The 22,664-nt window shown below is 49.2% G+C and overlaps 2 protein-coding genes and 1 long non-coding RNA gene across 9 annotated transcripts in view; 2 read left to right on the plus strand and 1 right to left on the minus strand.

The window, feature by feature from the left end:
• The window catches only part of PCCA (propionyl-CoA carboxylase subunit alpha), a 483,211-nt gene extending 469,508 nt beyond the window's left edge, over nt 1-13,703 (plus strand). For all 4 annotated transcript variants that reach the window (XM_049647162.1, XM_049647160.1, XM_049647161.1 and 1 more), the window contains 2 exons: nt 10,671-10,748; nt 13,357-13,703. In XM_049647162.1, the coding sequence (XP_049503119.1) occupies nt 10,671-10,748; nt 13,357-13,425 (147 nt within the window). In that variant the 3' untranslated portion in view covers nt 13,426-13,703. The remainder of the gene's footprint in view (nt 1-10,670; nt 10,749-13,356) is intronic.
• Nucleotides 13,704-14,076: 373 nt separating this feature from the next.
• Nucleotides 14,077-14,762, plus strand: LOC125933926 (uncharacterized). The gene is made up of 2 exons (XR_007461160.1): nt 14,077-14,463; nt 14,586-14,762. It is a non-coding gene; the product is annotated as an uncharacterized LOC125933926 (long non-coding RNA).
• A 143-nt stretch (nt 14,763-14,905) lies between these two features.
• The window catches only part of GGACT (gamma-glutamylamine cyclotransferase), a 47,380-nt gene continuing 39,621 nt past the window's right edge, over nt 14,906-22,664 (minus strand). For 3 of the 4 annotated variants that reach the window (XM_049647168.1, XM_049647166.1, XM_049647167.1), the window contains exon 3: nt 14,906-15,863. In XM_049647168.1, coding sequence (XP_049503125.1) covers nt 15,379-15,849 — 471 coding nt within the window. In that variant the 5' untranslated portion in view covers nt 15,850-15,863 and the 3' untranslated portion in view covers nt 14,906-15,378. Of the gene's footprint in view, nt 15,864-17,980; nt 18,238-22,664 lie in introns of those variants that run through there. The other variant, XM_049647169.1, reaches the window with a different exon arrangement.

Raw genomic sequence — 22,664 nt, forward strand, 5'->3', positions numbered from 1 at the left:
CTAGCATTTTTATTTATGTGCTGGAAAATCATGGCCCAACATGATAGTCTTTAATGGATGGTATGGCGGTGACTCCATTGTGTGTCTCAGTGAAATCACAGGAGTTTACATACTTTCCTGTAAAGAGTGCATTAGAACTTCCTCTGTATTTCTTTATTAATATACTTAGTAAAATCACATGGAGAAAAACTCATGTAGCTTGCATTGGCCTCTAGAGAAATATTTATAATAAATGAATATTAAGAAAAAATGATCAGGAAAAAAAGAAAACGATCAGTTTGTTCTTTAAATGATGAGCCCTGAAATTGATAAATGAAGTCAGAAAACTGACTTAGCAGTTGCTCTTACCTGATGATATAGAAACAGAACTCTACGCACTCTTCTAGAAAGGCATAGGAGAGGCTCAGTAGCTATGAATTGTTATATTTACTTTAAAGGCTTTGACATTCCTGGAAGAAAGCCCTCATTAAGACTGTCTTATTAAGGATTTAGGAGAAGTGATACATAAAATTACATTTATATGTTGAATATGGGGAGGGGTTTGCCTCGTTGGTCTTCATTCTAAAGGGTTAGGGTCCTAAGATGATAGCTCGTTGGCCTTGACATGAAGAATGCTTACACCAAGACGTCGAATCGCTAAGTTGTACACCTGAAACTAATGTAATCTTGTGTGTCAAATATACTATTTGGATTTTGTAAAAATGCCTCCACTCACTGCATTATGAGAGCAGTCAGTGGAATCTTCCAGCAACTAGACGTGCAGGTTAGTAAACAGTGTGGTGTGTTCTTTCTTTTTTTCCCATTTTTCATCTTAAGCCTTTTCTAGAAGCTACATAGGCTGCCATCCTGAGCTTGTCCTAATTGTGTGGCTTTAATTATAAAATCACATTTGCACTTAAGAAAATAAGTGTAACTGAAATCCTTACTTTTCCAACACCTGAATCAAAACCAGAGGCAGGGTGGGGGGCAAGAGGGGCTCACACTGTGGTCGGTCTTGCTCCTCCCTTGGCACTGGCCTCCCCCGCACCACTCCTGGGGCAGAGAACCGGGAAGCATGTAGCCTCCTTGTTTCCAGCAACTGCTTTCTCCAGGTCTGGCTTCTCCAGACACCAGAAGGGTTTAGGCTTCATACTTTCCGTGTCCTGGCTAATAATCTAATGGGGGAAAGCAAAGCATTTAGTAAATTGGAACAACGTGGGGTTAGTCCTTGGTTCATTGGGATAGCTCAGATATTGAAAACCACCACCAGTCATTAAATGTGGGTATTCAAGAATGGTTTAATTTGAGAACCGACTGTTAAAAATGTTACTGTGGGGTCATGGGACCTCTACTTTATGTAGTCCTTTAAAGTCCAAGTCTGGGTGTGCACCCCTAGTGAATTGGCTTCTAGTCTCTGTGTGGTTCCCCTTACTTAGAAATGCTCTCTGCACGCGTGTGCCTAGGCTGGTCAGGGAGAGTGCACACCTTCTTAAATTCTTCGCCCCAGCTTCCGGTGCCACTTTTGGTCCTTGCTGAACTTCCTTTCTTACTCTGTGCCGTCGTGTTTTGGTAAAACAGTATTTTCTCTTGAGTTACTACTTGTGAGAAGTGTCCCAAACCGTTCCCTTCCCCAAATGCAGGGTGAGAAGCTTCATCTTGGGCTCTTAACAGCAGCTTCTATCATTAAATCTGCCTTGTGTAATTAAAACACAAGAAACTTTCCTTTGACCAAAGGCACATGCTTACTTGAGGCCATTATGAGAAAATAATACTTGTAACTTTTAAGTTTTGTGGTTTTAAATTGTTTTAGTGCCACGGGCATGTTGTATTGTTCTTAGCAATAACAATAGCTGAGCCAAAGTTCCACTTGTATCAGTAGAAAGATAATGGAATCAGTCATCCCTGTGTGTTTTCAAGGAAAACAAGGACGTAAGAAACAAATAGGGGCCTACAGCTCTTCTCGTTTTCTTTGAAATGTTATTTTTTTATAGTTTGAATTCCAGTAATCTGATATTTTTATATTCAGGTTAAGTAAAACTTGAGAAATCTTAGAATAGAGCTCCTGGCAATAATGTGTTCCACAAAAGCATCACATAAATAATAAATAATAAATCTGTTTTGTGAGGCAAACAATCTTAACAGAGTTAAAAAAAAAAAAAACCTCAGGGCGAAATGATGTGGGGTGGCTGCTCAAAAGTAAGAAATGCACTCTGAGAGCTTCCTGTGGAAAGTCTTTCCCCTCCTAAAGCACAGAAGCTGTGTTCTTTTGGGTTCACGTGGCAGAAGTTTCTAATATCCTTTCAGTGTCTGTTACATAGTATTTAACATTAAATGTGGCAGTAAAATCATTTTTCAAATGATGGTAGAGTAGCCTTTTTGAACAAGTGGGAGGGGGTTGTAATCAACAGTCAAACACATACCAGCAAACCACTAAGAAAGAAAGAAAGCGGATTGTGGAAAGTCAGGAGACACACATTTAATTCAGAAGACAGTTGGCAGAATGACTTTCATATGCTTTTGTCTGTTTTTGTTTTTGTTTTCTTGTTTTTTTGTTTTTTGTTTTTTGTTTTTTTTGGTAATCAGCCGTCTGAAAATAATTTTGCAACGGACTTTCATTTCAGTTGGAAGAAATCCCTATTTTCCTGTATATTTAGCACCATCATACACTGGCGGCATTTTAATCAAAGCCAGGAGTTTTTATAACTTGTTTTAATTTTAAAATGTCTATCTTTAGGATGTTGTCGAACAACAGTATTAAGTACACATATTCTCTCATAATAATGGCAGAGTGCACCTGCCAGCTTTAGACTGAGAGCTGCTGAAATGGCATAAAGTCAGTAAGGAGCAGAGTTGTTTTGTTAGTCCTTTGATACGAGAAACAAAGCAGAAAATGAGGCAACCCAAGGGGAGACTTTCCTGTCGCAATCAATCAAGATTTCTTCTGAGGTGGGTTCTAGTTAAGCAGACATCTCAGATTTGCATCAGAAATATTCGTCTTCTTGATTACAGTAACAGTGGAGACCTGAACCAGAGGTAGGCTGTGTCCCCACTTAGGTAATTACCACTTTGTGACTTACTAGTTTGTGAGAACAGGTCCAGTAATAGATTGGCAGCAAGTACCTGTTGCTGCTTTTCTTGCCACTTACCCTGTTCAGTATTAGTGAGACAGGCTTGGCGGTATTTTTGTGGGGCCAAGACAAGGGAGATATACTCGGTGAGGGCACTGACCTTTAGCAGCAGGGGAAGTAGGTGTTTGGGACTGTTGTTGTCATGCATGGGGTCTTGGGCACAAAACTATATACTCTAACGTGCACCAATGAAGACAAAATTTGTGATCATTAGTGGGAGTCCCCCCCCCACCCCGCCGCTGGCCCCAGAGTTAGCCCTGATTTTTTTCCTCCTTGCACATGCTCCTGCAGGGGCTCCGGGGGAAGGTTCCCAAGCAGTTGGATGGCCACTGATCATGAGACACAGGTGCGCCGTTTCAGAGTGTGGCATTCATACCCCCCTCTGCCCCCAGACCATCTGGAACTGAGCCCACAGCTGATCCTGGGGAAAGTGCATGTCAAATTTGGCAAGAGACCTTTAGTTTTCATTTCTTGAAGAAACAGACTTGGAGCCTCTTTTGCTCTTAGGCATTCTAGATGGCATTGGAATGGGCCTTCCTGACATGTTTATCTGGCAGTGACTTGTATGCCCCGTACAGCCCAGTATAATAATGATAATGGTGTCTTTCCCTGGCAGAGGCCCTGGCTCGACTGATGGATTTTCCAATTTCTGGATATCTTGATGGACACTCGTGAAATCACGACAATAATTACATTTTCATGTTTTATCGCAGTTTACTTGAAAAGATGCCAGTTTTTCACCTAGACCTCAGATCGTATTTTAAAGCAGGTATAAATAAATTTATGCATTCATTACTTAACATTTCTAAACTTTAATTTTTTTTTTTTTCAACGTTTTTTATTTATTTTTGGGACAGAGAGAGACAGAGCATGAACGGGGGAGGGGCAGAGAGAGAGGGAGACACAGAATCGGAAACAGGCTCCAGGCTCCGAGCCATCAGCCCAGAGCCTGACGCGGGGCTCGAACTCACGGACCGCGAGATCGTGACCTGGCTGAAGTCGGACGCTTAACTGACTGCGCCACCCAGGCGCCCCTAAACTTTAAATTACAAAATATTACAAACATAAAGTTACAGAGAATAATACAAGTACTCATGCTCTCTGCGTACCTTTCCTGTATTTCCACTTGTACTTAACCATAAAACATTGCTCACACTGTGGACTTGCCCGTGGCCCCTCCCTACCCTCATCAGATTCCTGTCCTGTCTTCTTCAAGTGATGGCTACCCTGAATTTGGCCTTCTTATCTTTTCCAGGTAACATTCGCTTTTCAGTGTTTAGGCAAATTTTTATTGGAGGTAACCACTTGAGAATTTTCACAGTGTAACTTAATGATAATTATAAGAGAAATATTTTACAGATCAATCAATAAATATTGTAGGTGAGTCTTCTGCAAGTTGGGCATTTGATTTTATTTTTCAAGAAATGATCCACTTGGGATTAGAGGTTATGTTATCATCATTTTAACCATTTTTGAAGATGGCAGTTCTCGAGATCTTTTCTCACCCTTTTGCTTAAAAAAAAAAAAAGAGAAAAAAGCCAAAAACACTGAATCACCGAGGACTTTAAAACAGCATATTTCACAGAGGTAGAGGATCCAGACTGATACCTTAAAGATACTGTTAAGTTCTTCTCTAACTCTGGGGGCTTTGGCTCCAGTTCCTGGCTACTTAGAAGGCAGTAAGGAGAAATGTTTTTTTTTTTTTTTTTGAAATGTTTTTCATTTTAAGGAAAACTAGACTTTTATCTTGGCCATGACTCTGTATTCTCTCCCGGAGCCTCTCTGCTCCCTGCTTCCATGCCCACTGTACAGACCCAGGGAGGCAGCTCTGGGCGGGGGTGGGGGTGGGGGGAAGCGGGGCCAGCGTTGCGCAGGCAGGGGCCTGGAGTCCCCCCAGCCGGCAGCCTTGGCTGAGGTGTCACCTCTCCTTGCTCCTGCGTGAGCAGGCGGCTAGAGCACAAACCCATTGCTGGAGGCCTTAGACTGGAGATAAGGGGTTTGGTGGCATTTCTTTTGCCCGCCTCCTCTTTCTTTGTAAATTTGATGACGGTTCCTTCCATCACTGCTTAAATACTAGACCATCTCCCCGGGTCTCCCTCCCTCCCTCTTTACATGAAGATGTTGGGATGTGAATGCACATTTCTTCTTCAGGAAATATCAGGGGATATTTACCAGCCTATCTTACCAGCTCAGAAAGAGGAAGTTATTATAATCAGATTCTAGCAGTGCCTTTTAACCAAATCTGAGAGGCCTTTTTCTTGTGGCTGTTAACTGCGTCTTTCTTCAGATCTAAGGGCCGTAAAATGCATTGCATTCAGGCACCTGTGTTCTAAGTAGAACAGCCTTTAAAAATGTAATTGAAGGATTTTCACTTTTGTGGAGTCGTCAGCAGGGTTGATATTGATCCGCGCTTTCGGGTGGCCCAGAAGGGGAGCCTGCAGCAGGCCGGTAAGCCCTCCGAGCCTTCTGTCTAATTTGGCAGAAAAACACAGAATGTAGGACAACAAAAGAAGGCTCCCTTTTCCATAAAAATTCGTCCTCCCACCCACCCCTCTTCCCCAAAAAGGGGACTTAATTTTTCAGCTGCACACAGTGATTTGGTGCTCACTCTTGCATTGAAACAGTTGCTGTCTGAACAGGCAGGAAACAGTTTTCTTTTAATTGCTGAAATCATTCGGAAGTGCTGCGTGCCCTGCTTCTATACAGCAGATGCTGTGCATTAATTGGCCTGCGTAGAAGTGACCCAGGGTTCCTTGCAGCGGGCCCAATTTTAGGCAGAGGGTTTAAATAGCTTATTTATTATTGTGTATAATCTGGCGTACATTATGTGCTCCTGCACGTGTCGTATTTCATGGTCTGCAGTTTCTAATGTCATGTGGGCTTCAAAACCTGTGTTTCTCTGGTAATGTACTAGCAGCAGGTAAGCTCAAAATACCATCCATCAGGAGCTAATTTTTTATCCAGATACCACAATGACTGATGAACCTGTCTTTTGTGTGAATGTTTAGCACAGTAGAAAGCCATATGCCACTGGCACCGTTTCCGGGGCCTTCTTTACAGTTGCCGGAGAGGAGGCTTACAGGGGGAAAACCCTCCGTGACATTATGTCCTCTCTCCTCCACTTAAAGGATAACACCTTTAAAACAGCCCTGGTTCTGGACGACAAAAGAGGGTAGGACCCACCTCAGAGGAAAGCCGACTCCCGTAATCATTTTCTTTATCAGAAATAGGACTGCACACTCTTAATAGGGAACCTTGTTTTGTTTCTCCCCGTCTGTTCCAAACAGACCTTCGCCCATTAGAAGGGCCTCCCCTGTGTGGGAAGAGCACAGCTGTTACTGTAAACCTCATCCCGGCACTGTATCACCCCCATTTTGTGGCTCTGAAGGATGAAATTGAGAAATGGGATACTGTGCAGTCAGCCTTTACATCTCCAATTTTAGGCCTTTGCCATCATTTTCATGCTTTTATTCCAAATCAAATAACATTAGTGAGCTACACCACCTTCTGATGAATGTCTGCCCTCGAGCACAGCTTTCAAGTCTGGACTTTTGGGGGCTCCCTTTTATGTTTGGTGGAGGTCTTTCTTCCCCCTCTCTCTGCCCGCGCTCTTCCTGCACTTTTCTTTGAGCCTTCTTCGTGCATTCGCAGTCAGCACGATACAAGTTGCCAGACGTGTCCCCATCTTCGCGTGCTTTCCAAGAGGGACGTGTGCTGGAGAAGGGTCTGTGTCTTTTCATCTTTGGGGAAGGAGGGAAGCGAACTTGGGAGAAGGATATTGGGGGCTTTAATCAGAAATAAGAAGGGGTTTAAATCATTAGCACAACAAAGCATACTATAAGCTTGAAGATAAAAGTCTCTGGGGAAAGAGTCCTCTGAAAATAAATGGAACTTGATAGATTTCCATATCATTTATAACTTCCCTTAATTACACTTGGAAGACTTGCCAGTAAAACTGGAAAATTGGCAGCCTATATCCATTAGAGTCATTTTGCCGACCATGGCAAGCAGCTGGCTTTACTGGATTTTATTTCCCATCACTCACAATTAATCATCAGCTGGAGATGTCTGAAACTCTTCAGCGCAGAGCACTGCCGGGTGACATTCAGGCCTCCTAAACATGCTAAAATCTGCTGAGTAAATGGGCTGAGTTTTCTCTCCAGCTTACTCATTTTGGAGCGAGGCAGGCCCCCGCTTAATGAGCGCTGCGCTCTGATAATCGGATGCGAATGTGAACCTTGACCCCATGTCAAAGGAGAGGACGCAATAAGCCGGATGAAAGATACAGGACTCAGGCCTCCAAACTTTACACCAATTAGACAGGGAGCGGAGAAGGACATCAGGCTGACTAGGTTTATCGAAAAGACTTGCGAGGCTTGTGACCATTTTGTAAGCCCAACGTCGGAGACCTCCTGTCACAATCAGTGAGCCTTTATCAGATGATGCACAAAAGTGTTAGAGAAGTGTGTGCACGGAGCCTTCGGGAGCCGCGCGCTCACGTGGAGCCGTCGGGGCCAAGTTCCCCACGTCAGCGCTCCGGGCCCATGCCGCGCCTGCCTGGGCTTCGCAGGCACCTGGGGAAATGCGGGCGGCGCCACCGCGACCTCGTCAGCCGTCAGCCCCGTGGGCAGGCCAGCCACCACCGGTGGACTGGAGGCTCCCAGATCGCGGGGTGGGGGTGGGGGGCCCTGGGATGCCCTTGGGTGCGGCGGGCCAAGCCCGGGTGGGGCGCCCTGACAGCGTGGCCCGCGGTCCCCGACCTCGGCATCCACCCCACGTAGCTCCTCCGGTTGGGGTCGTTGAGGGATGACATAATGTGAATTTAGAACACGTCCGCGTGTGCGTGTGACTCGATTCTGCTGACCAAGACGGACCTCTCTGTTTTGTGGGGTCTCAAGGGACAACTTCCAAGACTTCTTTCTCTTTCAGGGATGAATGAGTGAAAACAGACTAGAAAACCCATTGCTAAGTGAACAGAGAGGGAGAAGTGAGTACTTCACATTCCACCCGGACCGAAGTAGAGATGCAGACTGGCAGGTGGAGGGAAGGGACCAGGGGGGAAGCAGGAGGGAGAGGAACCGGATGTGGGTTCGAGGCAGTGCTGCCAGTGGCCCCTTGGAATCCGAGGCGCTTTCTTTGAAGTCCTTTTAATCAGACTGCCAGAGGGACTTAATAAGAGTATTTTTACTTTGGGACTTGCCCCCCTCTCCCAGGTTTTGTTTTTCTGAGTAGTGTGATTGGGGACCTCTGCTTGAGTCACCTGTATGGCACCTCTTTTCACATCACGCAGGCTCTGGGCGCCCGGGGCCAGCCAGGCAGGATGGCCGGGGGTGGCGAGAGCAGAATCCTGTGAACTTGCCCCGTGCTCCAGCGGGCCCTGGTCTAAGCACCAGTGTGACCGGCTCATGTCGGGTCGTGGCCCGGGCTCCGCTGCCCTTTAGCACAGGTTCTATGGTATCCTTGTCAGGTTGGTCTTGCCCCCTTGGTGTGACCGCTGGAAACTTCTGGAGTTTATTTCTTTTTCATATTTGCATTAATTGTGACTTCACTTGAAGATCCCGGAAAGAACAGCGAGGGGCGCTCGGTCTGGCCTGCAGACCCTGAGCCAGGCCGAGCAGCAAACAGGGAACAGACCTGCTACGGGGGGGTGGGGGGCGGGGTGTGCCCTCCCCCACGAAGCCCACAGGGCTCGGTGGGAGGCCGGGGAGGGGGGCAAGCTCACACAGGTCCCCACCATGGGCACTAGGCCAGCTGTGAAGGAGAGAGCTACCAGCACCTGGGAGGGGGGGGGCGGGGGGAGGGGGGCTGGACAGGGGAGAGCTGGTTAGTTTGGGTAGAATTTACATTCTGTTGTGTTGGGTGTCAGATCCATTTCCAGAAATCCCCCCTGGCATCTTTTGCCAGGATGCCCAGTCGTCAGGCGGGGACGCCGAGCAGAGAGGCCGGCTCTGGCCCCTCAGCCCCCAGGAGACCGCGGTGCAGGCCCACCAGGGGCTTGTGAGCGGGGCCCCTCCAAGGGAGTCGCCCTTCTCCCATCTCGCTGGGCCCCGCCTGCCTCTGAAAAGAAAAACAGCCCCGGAACGACGACTGGAGGGGGCACGTGTGCCAACGCCCACCTGCTGCCCCCTGCCCTGCGATGAGCGGCCCTCACGTGCGCATCCTCCGCTCTCCGCGGGATGCAGATGCCAGGAGAAAATGAAGCAAAACGGGCAGTGAGCACAGAGCTTCAAAGCCCAGCTCCCCAGCTCAGCGTCTCTCCTCCGTGCCAGCCCCGCAGCTTTGGCAGCCCCTGTCCTAGGTTTCTGTGCCAGGAGAAGGCAGCCCACCACCTGATCAGAGGAGGAAAGGAATGCACGGGGCGCAGGCAGCCCTGACTGCCAGCGAGACAGCTTGTGCCACACAGGGGGCCGGGGGCAGGGGTGGGGGGGAGCTCGGAGATCATCTGGGGATTTCAGGAAAGAACATTCTCCAGGCGCTCCTGCCACACTGGGCCAGCGCCACCTTGGTGGTGTGAGTGCCCTGGAGCCCCACCCCAGGATGCCCACCAGCACCCCAGAAGAGCCAGCCAGTTGCCCTGGGAAACAACTTTACCATTTCAAAGACTGGGAGGAGGCCCTTTTTCAGAGGAGAAAAATCCAGCCCGCTCCTTGATGCTTCCCCATCAAGGGCAGCGAAGAGAATAAACAGAGCGGCCTTTGGTCACAGCTGCCTGCTGCTGGAAGCCCCAGGCTTAGCCCCGGGAGCTCATGCCAGCTCCACCTGGACTGGCCCCGCCACGAAAGGCAGGTGAAGCTTCAGCCAGTGCCTGTGGGAGCTACCGGTCTCCTTGCAAGGACCGGGCAGAGCTTGAGAAATCCCTCCCTGTTCTGGAAGGCACTTTCCAGGAGCCACCTGGTTGTTACTTGGCATGTCCTGCAGAAGTTGAGACCGTGGTCCCTATGGCTGGCTGCTGTTCCCGGCACCCCCCCCCCCCCCCAAGGCGATAGACAGGAACACTATTTTTTGGTCACAGCTTTCCTGAGATAAAATTCACATCCAGTGCAGTTTGGCCCCTTACAGCATGCACTTGGTGGTTGTCATGGCTTCACAGTTAGGGGTGCAACCGTCACAGCATTTTCCTCACCCCTAAAAGAAATGCTGTGTCCACCAGCGGTCACTCCCCTCTGCCTCCCAGCCCCCAGAAACCCCAGATTTCTCTGTATGTAGAGATTTGCCAAATCTGGACGTGTCACATTAAGTGGAAAACATCCCATTTTGCCACATCTCTATAGCAAAGGCAGATTCAGAGACTGATTCCCAGGGGAGACCCCACAACCAGCCCCCCTAATCCTCCAACATCAGGGATTTTTTTCCAGTGAGTATTTGATGATGATAGAGAAAATGGTCCTTCTCTGTTGTCCCCCAAGAAGCACTTGGAACATGAAGTATTAGAGGTCGTTGCTGCTGTTTGGATAACATTTCAGAGCATTTGACAAAGAATCTCTTGATGGCTTCACTCTTGAGCATTGTTGCAAAATTACAACGATTTTAAAACGTGTGTCCTTTTTCTGTTCGCTCTTCCAGGTAGCAGAAGGCCAGGAAATTTGTGTGATTGAAGCCATGAAAATGCAGAACAGTATGACAGCTGGGAAAACTGGCAAGGTATGTCCCCAAGTTCCCAGTAGCCCATGCCAGCTCTGTGACAGGAAGCAGAATTTCCACCCTTGGATCTTGGATGGGTAGGCCTGGAAGGGACCGTGGAGGTGACCCCTGCCAGCACACCAGGACATTAAGATTGGGAACTCTTTTCACTTTGCATCCGTGTGTCCCTGCCTCGTGGAGAGTCTTTGCGATGTGCAGGTAGTCCAAGAACAATTGTTCTTCACCTTCATGTCTTTCAAATTAAGGACTCTTTAATTTTTAATGTTTACATCTGTCTTGGAGGCAGTTAGTTATCTGAGACTCAGGTGACACAGCAGGAAATGGTTTTAGAGATTGCAAAAATTAATGTAACTCTTCAAGATAATTTCTCCGCAAAGAGAACAATTCAATGTTAGATCAAGAGGAGCTGAAAGCCCCATGCACACATGTGGGATGGCATGATTTAGGGAGGAGAAAAGGTGCTATATTTGTCCTGAAACTTGTTAAGAGTAAAACTTCTTAAATGTGGTTTCTCCTTGAAGAATAAAGAAAAGTCCTTTTAATAATAACTTCATTATTCCCCCTGCTTCTAAAAAGATGCCACTCGTAGCAGAATGAGCCTTTTCTGAGGAGGGTTTGGTTTGGAAGTGTCAGGTGTCCTGGAGGAGGCGGGGTGGGGCGGGGAGGGGAGAGGACTATAGGCATCCTGCCCTGCGGCCACACCTGCGAAGTGAGACCAAGCCTTGGGGACATGGGTGCCCTGGCAGAGAGGTGCTGTCAACTCACAGTGTCACTTGCAGAGAGATACAGCCTCTGTCAGCCCAAACAGAAATGAGGCCGATATGCAGACAGTAGGCCTGGCTGGGGGGACAGAGGCCCAGTTTATGGTCATTGGGCCTGGAGCTGGCTGGTCAGGCTGGAAGAGACTGTCATGGGCTGTGTCCAGGCTCCGTGGTGTTTGGGAGAGGAGAATCGCATGATTTGGGAATTCTGCTCTCGACATCTGATTTCTTTTCTAAAAGCGGACCAACAATCGTTTCTGTTCCTGTAGAAATCATTGCATTTGCTCCCTAGGGTTAATTTAACATTTATGCTGCATTAGTGTCAAAAAATTTCCAGGCATGATGAAGACTTGGCCTTATCTGGGGGGATCCAGAATATGTCTATGTCGTTACGTGCCAAGGGCCCGTGTTGCTGGACTGAAGTACTAACACAAAAATGAACGCTGTCTTAGCTCCCTGAGGGAGCGTGGAGCCCTGGTCTGTCAGTGTGTTCTGAGCCCCGTGGCCTCACGGTGGCTTCTGGGTTTCATGTGGAACTTCGCTGATCCCTGGCCATCGGCGGCCCAGAGTTGCTTTCAGGGTGTCGATGGGCTCTGGGTGAATTTGTACTCTGGCCTGACCCCTTTCAGCTGGAGTCTTTCCTGCCCATCCCATTTCCTTCTGCCCCTCCCCAGCAGGGTGCCCAGGAGTGGCCAGAGGCCCCTGCACAGAGGAGCAGGCCCCGGTGAGCCTGGGGACTGGCAGCTCTTATCTGGAGGGCCATTTTTCCTCCCGGAGAAAACGTTCACAATGGAAACCGGTCCTCATGTAGTAATCGCAGCATGAAAGATACACGCTATACAAACATCGGAGGCTTCAGATCAGAAAGGGCGGCCGCTTCAGTGCCAATAGCACCTACCAGGCCTTTGAAGTGGCCACTGCACATGTTCACATCATGAAGGCCCCAGAGCTTGAATTCCAGGGAGAAAAGGCCCCTCTAGCCCTCCGCTTCCCAGTGGAGCAGTGGGGACGCAGGCCAGGGCCCCGAACCCGCCGTCCGGGACGTTCTTCCTGTTTGCCAGGTGCTCAGATGGCCAGGAAGCTCTAGCCCATCGTTTGTTTCCATGCCTGAGCAGAGCCTCCAAGAAATCAAAAGACTGCTTCATCTCCACTCCAGTATCTCCCTGCTCATCTTAAATCGGAACACAAATTCGGGAAAGCAAAACTTGATTAAAATTGAGAGGAATCAGTAGAATGTAAGGGCACAGTGGCACAGCTGTGGGAGCTCAGTGCCTGTTCCACATTAGGCCATACAGTACTATCCCTGCAGCCACATGTCTTTGGAGGATTTCATTTCCCGTCAGAAGGAAGTTTATGATCTCAGGCTAAGGAGTTTGTTTTGGCTCGTGTATAATTGTGTGGTTATTTTTGGTTTTGGGTTTCACACTAAACCAAGTATATACCGTTAGCTCTCAGAGACCATTTCTAGCACCTGATGCTGTAGAAGAGACTGGGAGGGCTGGCTGTTGAGAGCTCATCCGGCATAAATACACTGAGCTTTTAGGACACTGCACAGACCCCCGGGTGCACCCAGCGCTGGGCCCAGGCAGACAGCAGCAGAGACCCCCTGCGCCAGCAGCTTTTAGGACAGCAGGGGACAGGCCGGGGCGGGGGAAGGTGGCGAGTCACAGCCCCCAGCAACGATGTCCCTATGCTCACAGTTTCCTCTGCCGGCAGGAGAGGACTGTTGTACCTGTGCTCCGGAGCCTGCCAGGCTGCCTCCTCGTTTCCAGAAAAGGAAGAGGAGATCTCCCTCGTGGTCTACTTAATAATTTTTACCCCGCCTCCTTTTTTTTTTTTAATTCAAGGTGAAATCAGTGCGTTGTAAAGCTGGAGACACAGTTGGAGAAGGAGATCTGCTCGTGGAACTGGAATGAGTATTTATAGCCTTTCCGTCATCACCCAATTTAATTAGCCATTTGTATTATTATTCTTTCACACTCAATTTAGTCAAGCATTTTGCAGGAACACCCCTGTGCAGCAGATTTTACATGGTCATATTTATTCCACATATAGTCAAAACCAACATTTCTGCCAAAATATCACCAATGGAAATTTTTATTGATATAAATACTTGTACATATGATTTGTACTTCTGCTGTGAGATTTCCTAGTGTCAAAATTAAATCAATAAAACTGAGCATTTGTCTAAATATTAGCTTGCCCTTTTTTTGAATGAAGACAATGTACATAAGAGGCTACTGGCTGTGCCAGTAGACTTTAAATACTAGCATTTCATTGTGATCCTTTAAAACATTTTATATAAACCCCAGTTCTTTACCTCGGTTTCATGAAATTATCATTTGCCACTGTATACTCTGATTACCTACTTCTTCCTGGTTGAGGACCTAACTCCCATTTGTGGCCGTTCATGATTCCGGGAGCCCGCGCAGTACCCACAGGGGGCTAGAGGTCTGGAGCTCCCTCCTGTGCTGCTCTTGGCTCTCATTGGGCAGGCGAATGAGCTGGCGGGGGGGGGGGGGGGGGGGGGGGGGGGGGGGGGGGGGCGGCACCTTAGTGACAGCCGCTCTCCGGGTCCCTCTTGCCCGGCCCACATCCCCAGGGCTTTGCTGGGGCTCCCTCCCCTGGGAGTGGTGGGTGTGGCTGCCACAAGCCCATCAGCTGATACCCATCCTTGCCTTTTTGTGTTTTTGTGAAGCAAGTTTCCCGTTAAGAAAAAAGGGCTAAAAATAATGATGATGTTTTTGTGCCAGATGCAGTTAGCGATCACAGTGTACCATTAAATTGAAGAGTGAGTGAGCTCTCCCAGCGGAGGACGAGGTCACTGAGGATCAGCAGCTGCGAATGCAGTTGCTTCTGCAATTCTTGGAATCCATTTCCTACTTCGCTGGTAAGGAGGCAGAGGCAGAGTCGTGCGCGGATTCGAAGCGCCGCTGACAGATTATCAGATGGAGGTGGGTAGTAATTGGTACTTCGTGCCTCGCTAGAATTATTTTAAGTGCTGTTTGTATTTGGAAGCTAAGCTTCTGTCAGGCCTGAAGAACAAATTACTAATGTGTCGGTTCTTCCTTGAAAGGCCTGCCCCGCAATGCTGCTCCTCGGGGCCCCAGGCCCTGGCTCACATGAGCTCCGTCTGCAGTCACGGTGCTCAGCACCTGCCATCAAGTAGGTGCTCAGGACTTTGCTGGGTTCCAGTGAAAAGAACCTTCTGCCAAATAAGGAGATGCAAAGAAAAAAAAAAAAAGGCCAACAACAGTACCAGCACTTTTAAATTTGGTTTCCTAAAATATCCGGTTTAATTTTACAGGAACATCTTTAGTAAATCCTTCTTTAATAAGCTTGATCTGAAAACTCAATGACGTTTTATAGAGTCTAAAACTACCCCAAAACACAGTGTGTTTTTCTTGAGTTTCTTTTATTATACCGAGATAATCAAAATCGGTTTAAAAACTTACTTTTCTTGCTGCTACAAGTTAGAATCAATACAGCAGGGTTGCTAAAATCTAGCTGCAACACAAAGTCTACATTTTAAATGTTATCTTCAGATCAAAGCAAAGAAAAAGTATGACATATGAATTCTGGAAATGTCATTTAGGGGAATTAAAATCCTGAATTTCCTTATCCGATGTATTTGAGCCCATGGCCGCCTTTAAGCAACAAAAGCAACAAAGCACTACTGGAGAGACAGACTTCAGGTGCAGGAGACTGCGGGAAGCAGCTGTGACTGAAGAAGAGATCGTCCCCTTTCCCACACACTGAGTGTACAAACACTTGCTTCAAAGGGCATTATCATGCTTCCACCTTCAGCGAGTGTAGGCCAGGCTGGTGTCCCCGACTGATCACCAGGGCTCTGTCCACCTTGGCCCTTCTCACCTGTTTTCCCGCGGGTTGTAGGGAAGGCCATGCTCCCCCCGGGAGTCGTAACTGTCGTGGTGCGGGAGGCGGACCCACTCAGGTGCGTAGGAGGCCGTGCTGTACACAAAGCACTGCAGGGTCCCGTTGGTGGCCGGCATCTCCTCCGGGGTGCCCTGCCTGCCCTCCCACTCGAGGACCGTGACCCTCACAGGGGTGCGCTGGTACATGTCGGGGCAACCCTCAAACTCATCCAGGAAGCTGAGCATCTGCTCGTCCACGACATAGATCTCCCCCGCCACGCGGCGCCCCTGCCCTGGGAGGTTAAGCAGCCACGGAATGTTATGTTCGCCGGCGATCACCAAGGGGTACGGCTCCACCGTGCGGCCCCGGCCTTGGAAGGCCGCTCGGCCATTGGCACCGTCCAGCAGGACCTTGTGGTTGGGCTGGCCTCTCTTCAGGGTCCCGTATATGAACACACGAGCCATGCGGGCCGCAGGAGCTGCAAAACAGAAGGGAAGCAGACCGGTACCTACTGAATGTGTCAGAGAGCCGGGGAAGGGCTTTCAGTCCTGCCTGGGGTCGGAGACTTTGGGAAGGTTCCAGGGTCTGCTGGGCGAGCGGGTGCTCGCAATCCCACTTAGCCCCACAGCCCACTACTCTCGACCATCCTGTGCTGGGCTCCGAGGTGCCAGGAACACCCAACCACCTTCTATAGTCACCCTTCTGGGAAAAGGTACTCATTTAAGAACATACTTGTCAGAGGAAGACAGCCTGTCTCGGGATCAAGCCCTCAGAACCGCTGTTTCTTAGACCAGTTAGTTTTTAATCTTTTTAAAATGACTGTACAAATTATACAATAAATATTCTTTATAGAACAAATACTGGTAAGTGAATATAAATATGTATACATACACGGTACCTGCATACATATAAGATAGGCCCATGGAATCCGCTACAAGAGGTCATTCAGGTTCTAGTACTAAATTTACACACCAGTCCTGGCAGCGTGACCCAGCAAAACTTCAACAATCACACCTTCCGTGTCCCTTTTCAAGGTCCTAGAGGGTAATGATGCTTCCCTGTGACTCACTGTGACTCAGCGCAGCAACCTTGGCTCTTGTGTGAAGGTAAATATTTACTGCTCACCTGGGTCTGGGCTACAGATTGTTACATAAATTGCTAGAAGTCATTTGTGTAAAAGTGACTCAAACAAAACTAGAAATGGAAGTTAGGCAAGTTGGGCCCCTCCCCAAAGCCTGCATTTCACTGCCCTCCTGGCCCAACGCTGTGTGATAACGGCAGGCTCTGGAAGGAAGACACCGTGCACAGGACAACAGAGGACGTGCCCGTCTGCCGGCAGCAGCCCACCACCAGCCACGAACAGCTGGAGGGTGATGTCCCTGGACACCCATCAGGTGGTCCTTGGAAAAGTCCCACTTGGCTCACAGAACTTCCACTTCCTGGTATGGGGGTCTCGGCCTCACCCGACCTCTTCAGGGTATCTGGGGAGGATGCCCAGCCCCCACAAACCAGCACGCCTGCTGACCTCCCCTCCTGTCCACTGCGTCCCTCTCGGTCATCAGTGGAACGTCAGGACATGCACAGATTTTGGATGAACCTCAGGAAGGCTCGGCTGTGGGAGAAGCACCAGGTTGGCCGTGCATGTGCACCCTGAACACTTGGCAACATTGGGTCACCTTGCACAGGACGGGGACGCACCCAGAGCTCTTGTTCTGGTGACCCTGGTGACAGGGAAGGACAGAGCAGAGCTATGGGGTGTGGAGGGAGTCATGCCAGGGAGGACAGCACGGAGGTGAATCAGGCGGGAGCTGGAGCACAGGTGCAGAGGGAAGAGGAAGGAGTAGACGCTGGAGCCGAGAGTGGCCGGGGCTGGGGGATGGCACAGCTGGGCACAGAGAGCGTCAGCACGAACTGTGGGGACAGCGGGAGCGCACTGGACGGGTCTCTGCGGAGACCAGACACTTGGGAGCAGCCCCGACTCCCCCACGTGTGTATCCTGCCCTCCAGCAGGCTCTGTCCACTGCTCCACCCAGTGCAACCCCGGGTCCAGCCATTTCCCGCCCTCCTGCAGCCTCCGCCCAGAGGGTCTTCCTCCAAAACAGAGGCCTCGCCTCGCCCCCCACCCCAGGGGTCACCTGCCCACCTCCAGGCCCCTTCACAGCAGCTTCCTCGGGCCGGCCCAGAGCAGCACCCACCCAGCCCTGCCTCGCCCCAACTTCTCTCCAAGGGGCCTGCTCCCTGAAGGGCCGCCTGTCCTGTTTCCCGCTGGAGTGTTCGGAGCTGGCAGCAAGTGTGGAAACCACATCGGCCGGTAAGGATCAAAGAACGCGCAGGTGGACAAAGCCATTCAAAACTGGAGACTTGCTCTCGCCATCACTGGCGCCCCAGCTTTCTCCTCTTTGATTAAATTTTTTTTAAAAGTAATATGTGTGCGTAATGTAACCGTGAACTAGTTCTACGGGAAAGATGAAAGTGCCTACCCTTTCCCACTCCCTGGAGGCTGAACTTTTAAGCCTTAAGCTGTGGCATAGGTATTTATCTGCGTACTGTTGATGACATGCACGCCTACTTCTGGATTTTTCCATTTTGTCTTACCTTCCTGAAGCAGGTGAGCTCAGTGGTTTACAGCACAGACTTTAGAACCCAATTGCCTGGGTTGTGACTTCAGGCAAACCACCTAACCTCTTGGTCTCGACTGTAAAAAGAAGTGAAACAGCAGCCTGCTGCTCCGTGAGGTCGTACCGCCGGTGGTCCCGCGTGCCCTGGTGGCCGTGGTCATCACTGCCACCGGTGCCCTGAGGACGCATGCCCGCCTTGCGTCCAGCGGACTCCCATCACAGTGTTTGCTCAGACCCACACTCAGTTCAGCAGCAGAACTATGTAAACACTGTTCTCAGATAAAGCACACAGTGTACTATCATTAACTTCCTTTCTTGGACAACTTTTCTGTTTTCCTTGGAATTAAAAATTGCTTGCAGCTTCCCCCCCCCCCCCCCCCCCCCCACCCTTTGCTCAAGTTTCTCTGACACTAATTCAGCCTCACATTTTCAGAAAGTGCTGTAAGAATCCTTTCAGCCTTGACCACTGTTAAAGAACAAACACTGAACTCAGGAAGTGTGAGGATGGCATTGCCTTGATGTGTAGGTTGGGCGGCCCCCATCTGGCACATGGAGGGGCGCTCCAAGGACTTGTACCAGATGGAAGCTTTTCACAGGACTGCAGCGGTGGCGGCGGGGCAAGAAAGTTATTAGCAAAAGAACAGGATTGCTCCGGGCAAGGTCACCTTCCCTTAGAGGGGAGCCAGGCAGTCTCACCAGGTGGGTTACTTCCTGTTCTCTGGGCTACGGACAGGGCCTGTGACAGATCACTTCATTGGCACTGATCAGGAAACTCCTGATCGACCACTTCAGACTACATTTCTGGGGAAGTCTGAAAGGACAGTTAGGTTGGGTGTAAAGTCTTGATTTAGTGCCTTGGCCTAAGTGCAGCCATTTTGGGCCTCTGCTTCTCTTTTTAACACCACCCACTGGGTTCTCCTCATTTTCCCCTGGAGCCATCACCCCTGGAGCCCATCCTGTTGCAATCTGGTACTGCTGCCATCTGGGATGTACCGCCATGCTGCCAAGGGCTCCCCTGAGCCAGTGCAGGAGCCTGGCCCCTGGGTCCCATGGCCCCTTCTTCATCGACTCCCTCATTGTGCCGAAGCTAATTTTCTCCCACCCTCAATTAACAATGTGGCTTGTTAGAGAATTCTAGAAATAATTTTCTAAAGAACTTTAAAGTCATTTCTTTGTTTTCTGATTTCCCAAGTTCTTGTTGAGAAGTCCAGTGCTATTGGACTCCCCCATCCTCTGTTCAGGACTTGAGCTTTCCTCTCTGGAAACTCTCAAGGCTTTCCTTTTTCCCTTGGATTCTGAGGTAATGGTGTATCTTCTTGTGGGTTTCTTTCATTTATTGTGCCGGGAATTCCCATCTGAAAACTGACCATCTTGGATCGTGGGGAATTTTCTTCTCATTCCTACCTTATTGTTCTCTTTCTTGTCGTCTAATACTCAGGTATTGTGTTTCCTGGATTAATTTCCCAGTTTTCTTTTTTCCAGGTATTTCTTTTTTCAAAAATTTTTAAAAAGGTTTTTATTTTTGAGAGAGAGCATGAGCAGGGGAGGGGCAGAGAGAGAGGGAGACACAGAACCCAAAGCAGGCTCTGAGCTGTCAGCACAGAGCCCTACTTGAGGCTGGAACTCATGGACTGCGAGACCATGACCTGAGCTGAAGTTGCCGCTTAACCAACTGAGTCACCCAGGTGCCCCCCAGGTATTTTTCTTTATAGACTAATTTCCAGGTCTTTTATGAATTTGTGTCTATTTTTTGCCATTGTATTTCCTTCCCAGCACAAAACTATCTCTCATCTTTGGGAAGGTATTATCATGCGTTTGGTTTGTTGTTTTCATCTTTGCCTGCTTTGCCTCTATTTTGGTGTGTTTCTTTAGATGTTTTCTTCAAATGCCAGTAATCCTTGGCTGTTGGCCTTTCATATTGAGAATCAAGACACCGTATAGGAAATTAAAGCTCTGTGTGCTAGGGAGGGAGCCTGATGGTCGACAGGCCTCATGTGGGGGATCTGGGTACAGGTTTGGGGGGTGCCAGATAATGATCTACAGGTATGCAGATTTTCCCTCGATCCCCATTTTCAGGGTGCCACTCACCCCACCCTCAGCTGGACCTGATGTCCCCAATACCAAGCCTCTCTGGACAGTAACCCACCTGTTCTCTGCAGGAAGCAGGGAGACTGGTGTCTCTGCTCCCTATAAGGACGTTCACCCTCTCCTCCTATTTCTACTCTGATCCTTGTCTTCGCATGCCCATGAGTCCAGAGTTCCTCTGCTGCTCTGCTCTACCAGGTGGCTAGCTGCTTGCTGGCTTCTTACTATGCAGGGTCTTAGGTTTCCGGTTTCTCCAGGCTGCTAAGTCATTTTCTGTCTACCATCTTGTCTTTATGGGCCACTAGAGTGATTTTTAGGGAGAAAGCAGGCACAGAAGAGCCTGTTCCTCTTGTGTCTCCCTCACTGCACCACCCATCCAGCCACTTCACAGGGCCCTCAGCCCCATCATCTTTCCAGAGGCTCAATGTGAACTGGGATGGAGGTGGGGGTTTGGAAACCACTTGCTTAGAGGGGCACTGAGGAGAGTTTATGGCACCACTGACTTGGGTGTGTTTAAGGTCGCCAAGAGAAAAGCCAGTAAGGTAGCAATCATGGGCACAGAGAGGGCTGGTGATGGCTGGGGGGACAGAGAGAGGTCTGCTTATAGAGGGGGAATCCTGTCTGCTGAGGCAAGAGCAGGGGGGAGAATGGGAAGCAACCACAGGAAAAGGCCACCACAGCCCTCAGGGAGATGCAGGCTGTGTACCCAGAGGCCTCGTGTTGAGTGCAGGGGTGCACGCTGTAGGGAACAGAGCTGGTCACCCCAAAATATGCCTCTTTGGCATGAGGATTATTTTAGGATGAATGTTTTTAAGAAACACAGGAGAAACTCTGATAGAAGTTACCCTTTATATAAGAGTCATTTACATCTATAAGGGGTGTCTCCATACATTATCTTCCCAGCTCTACCAGCAAGCAGAAGATGCCTACATCTCTAGAAACTATCGATGCCAAAGGCAAAGACCAAGAGATGCACATCCTTGCCCTTGTTCACTGTACTTTGCCTGAAGACCTCCCACAGCCGGCTTCCTGGCCCCAACATCTTCTTTTGCCTTTTGCTGGAAATGGTATTTAAGGGGAGGGTGTGGGTCATGTGCGGAGGTACTCCGTTCTCCTGGGTCTCCCCATGTATGCAGGAGGTATATGTGTTACAAAACTTGTGTGTTCCTCTCCTGTTAATCTTTTATTACAGAGAGTGTCTCAGTCAAGAGCCTATGAGGGTAGAGGGCATATTATTTTCCCTCCCCACATAAAGGAGGAGATATATTCGCCTCTCCTCCGCTTGCTGTGAAGGTCAAGGGAAAGACAGGTTGGTAAATGGGCAGCATCCAAAAAAAAAAAAAAAAGTGGAGCAGGGACAATAGGAAAGAGTGCACCCAGGGTGTGGTGAGGGGGACCCTGCCTTAGAAAGGACAGATGGGGGGTGCCTGGGTGGCTCAGTCGGTTGAGCATCCGACTTCAGCTCAGGTCATGATCTCACAGTCTGTGTGTTCAAGCCCCGCGTAGGGCTCTGGGCTGACAGCTCAGAGCCAGGAGCCTGCTTCGTATTCTGTATCTCTCTCTCTCTCTGCCCCTCCCCCACTCTCTCTCAAACAAAAAAAAATTAAAAAAAAAAAAAAAAGAAAGGACAGATGGGTGGCCACAGGGACGTTTGTGCCGGGTTGCCTGGCCTTTCCTTAAAATAGGTGATGTTGTCTGTCCAGGATGGGGCGGGTGCCACCAGGGCTGAGAACTTGCAGAATGGAAAGAGGTTTAGAACAGTCCTACTGGAGAAAGCCTGGGCTTTGGAATGAGACCCATAAGATGCCAGAGCAGGTTCTGAGCAAAGAAAGTGTCATGCTTCCATTATTCAAGGGATTCAATTGCAAAGGAAGTAAAGAAATGCCTCATCCAGGAGAGGAGAGGGGAGGAAGGACAGAAACTGTGGTCAGAGGGCTGCAGAGGATGGCACTTCTGCAGGGGCTGATTACTTCCCTGCGATGACCGGCCCTGGGCCAAGTGCCACGTGCCATCCCAGCTTACCGGATCCCCAGCACCCCGTTAAAGACGGGTGGTGGTACCTCATTTGAGGGATGAGCAAATTAAAGTGGTCAAGGTGAGGCTCCCTGCACAGAGTCTGTGGGGGCAGCACCAGGAACTGGGCTACATCTATAGGACTCTGAATGCCTCCAGGGCTCTGCACTTCCAGATCCCAAGGGGAACTGTGACCCTGTCACGTACAGCCCAGGACTCAGGCTCTGCAGTGACAGTGCCAAGGACATACTACACTCTTTTTCTCTCCCCTCCCTTTGTTTTGACTGAATTTTATTTGATAAATCAATTACTTCTCTGTATTTCTCTTATTTTCAAATTTTTAAAAATTGTGGTAAAATACACAAAGCATAAAATTTACCATCCTAACCATTTTTAAGCGTACAGTTTAGTGTTAGGTGCATTCACACTGTTGTGCACCCATCACCACCATCCATCTCCAAAACTCTTTCCATCTTACAAAACTGAAACTCTATACCCATTACATAAGAACTCCCCCTTCCCTGTCTTCCCACCCCTGGCAACCCCATGCTGCTTTCTATGAG

Source organism: Panthera uncia, assembly GCF_023721935.1.
Source record: "Panthera uncia isolate 11264 chromosome A1 unlocalized genomic scaffold, Puncia_PCG_1.0 HiC_scaffold_16, whole genome shotgun sequence".
Lineage (NCBI taxonomy): Eukaryota > Metazoa > Chordata > Mammalia > Carnivora > Felidae > Panthera > Panthera uncia.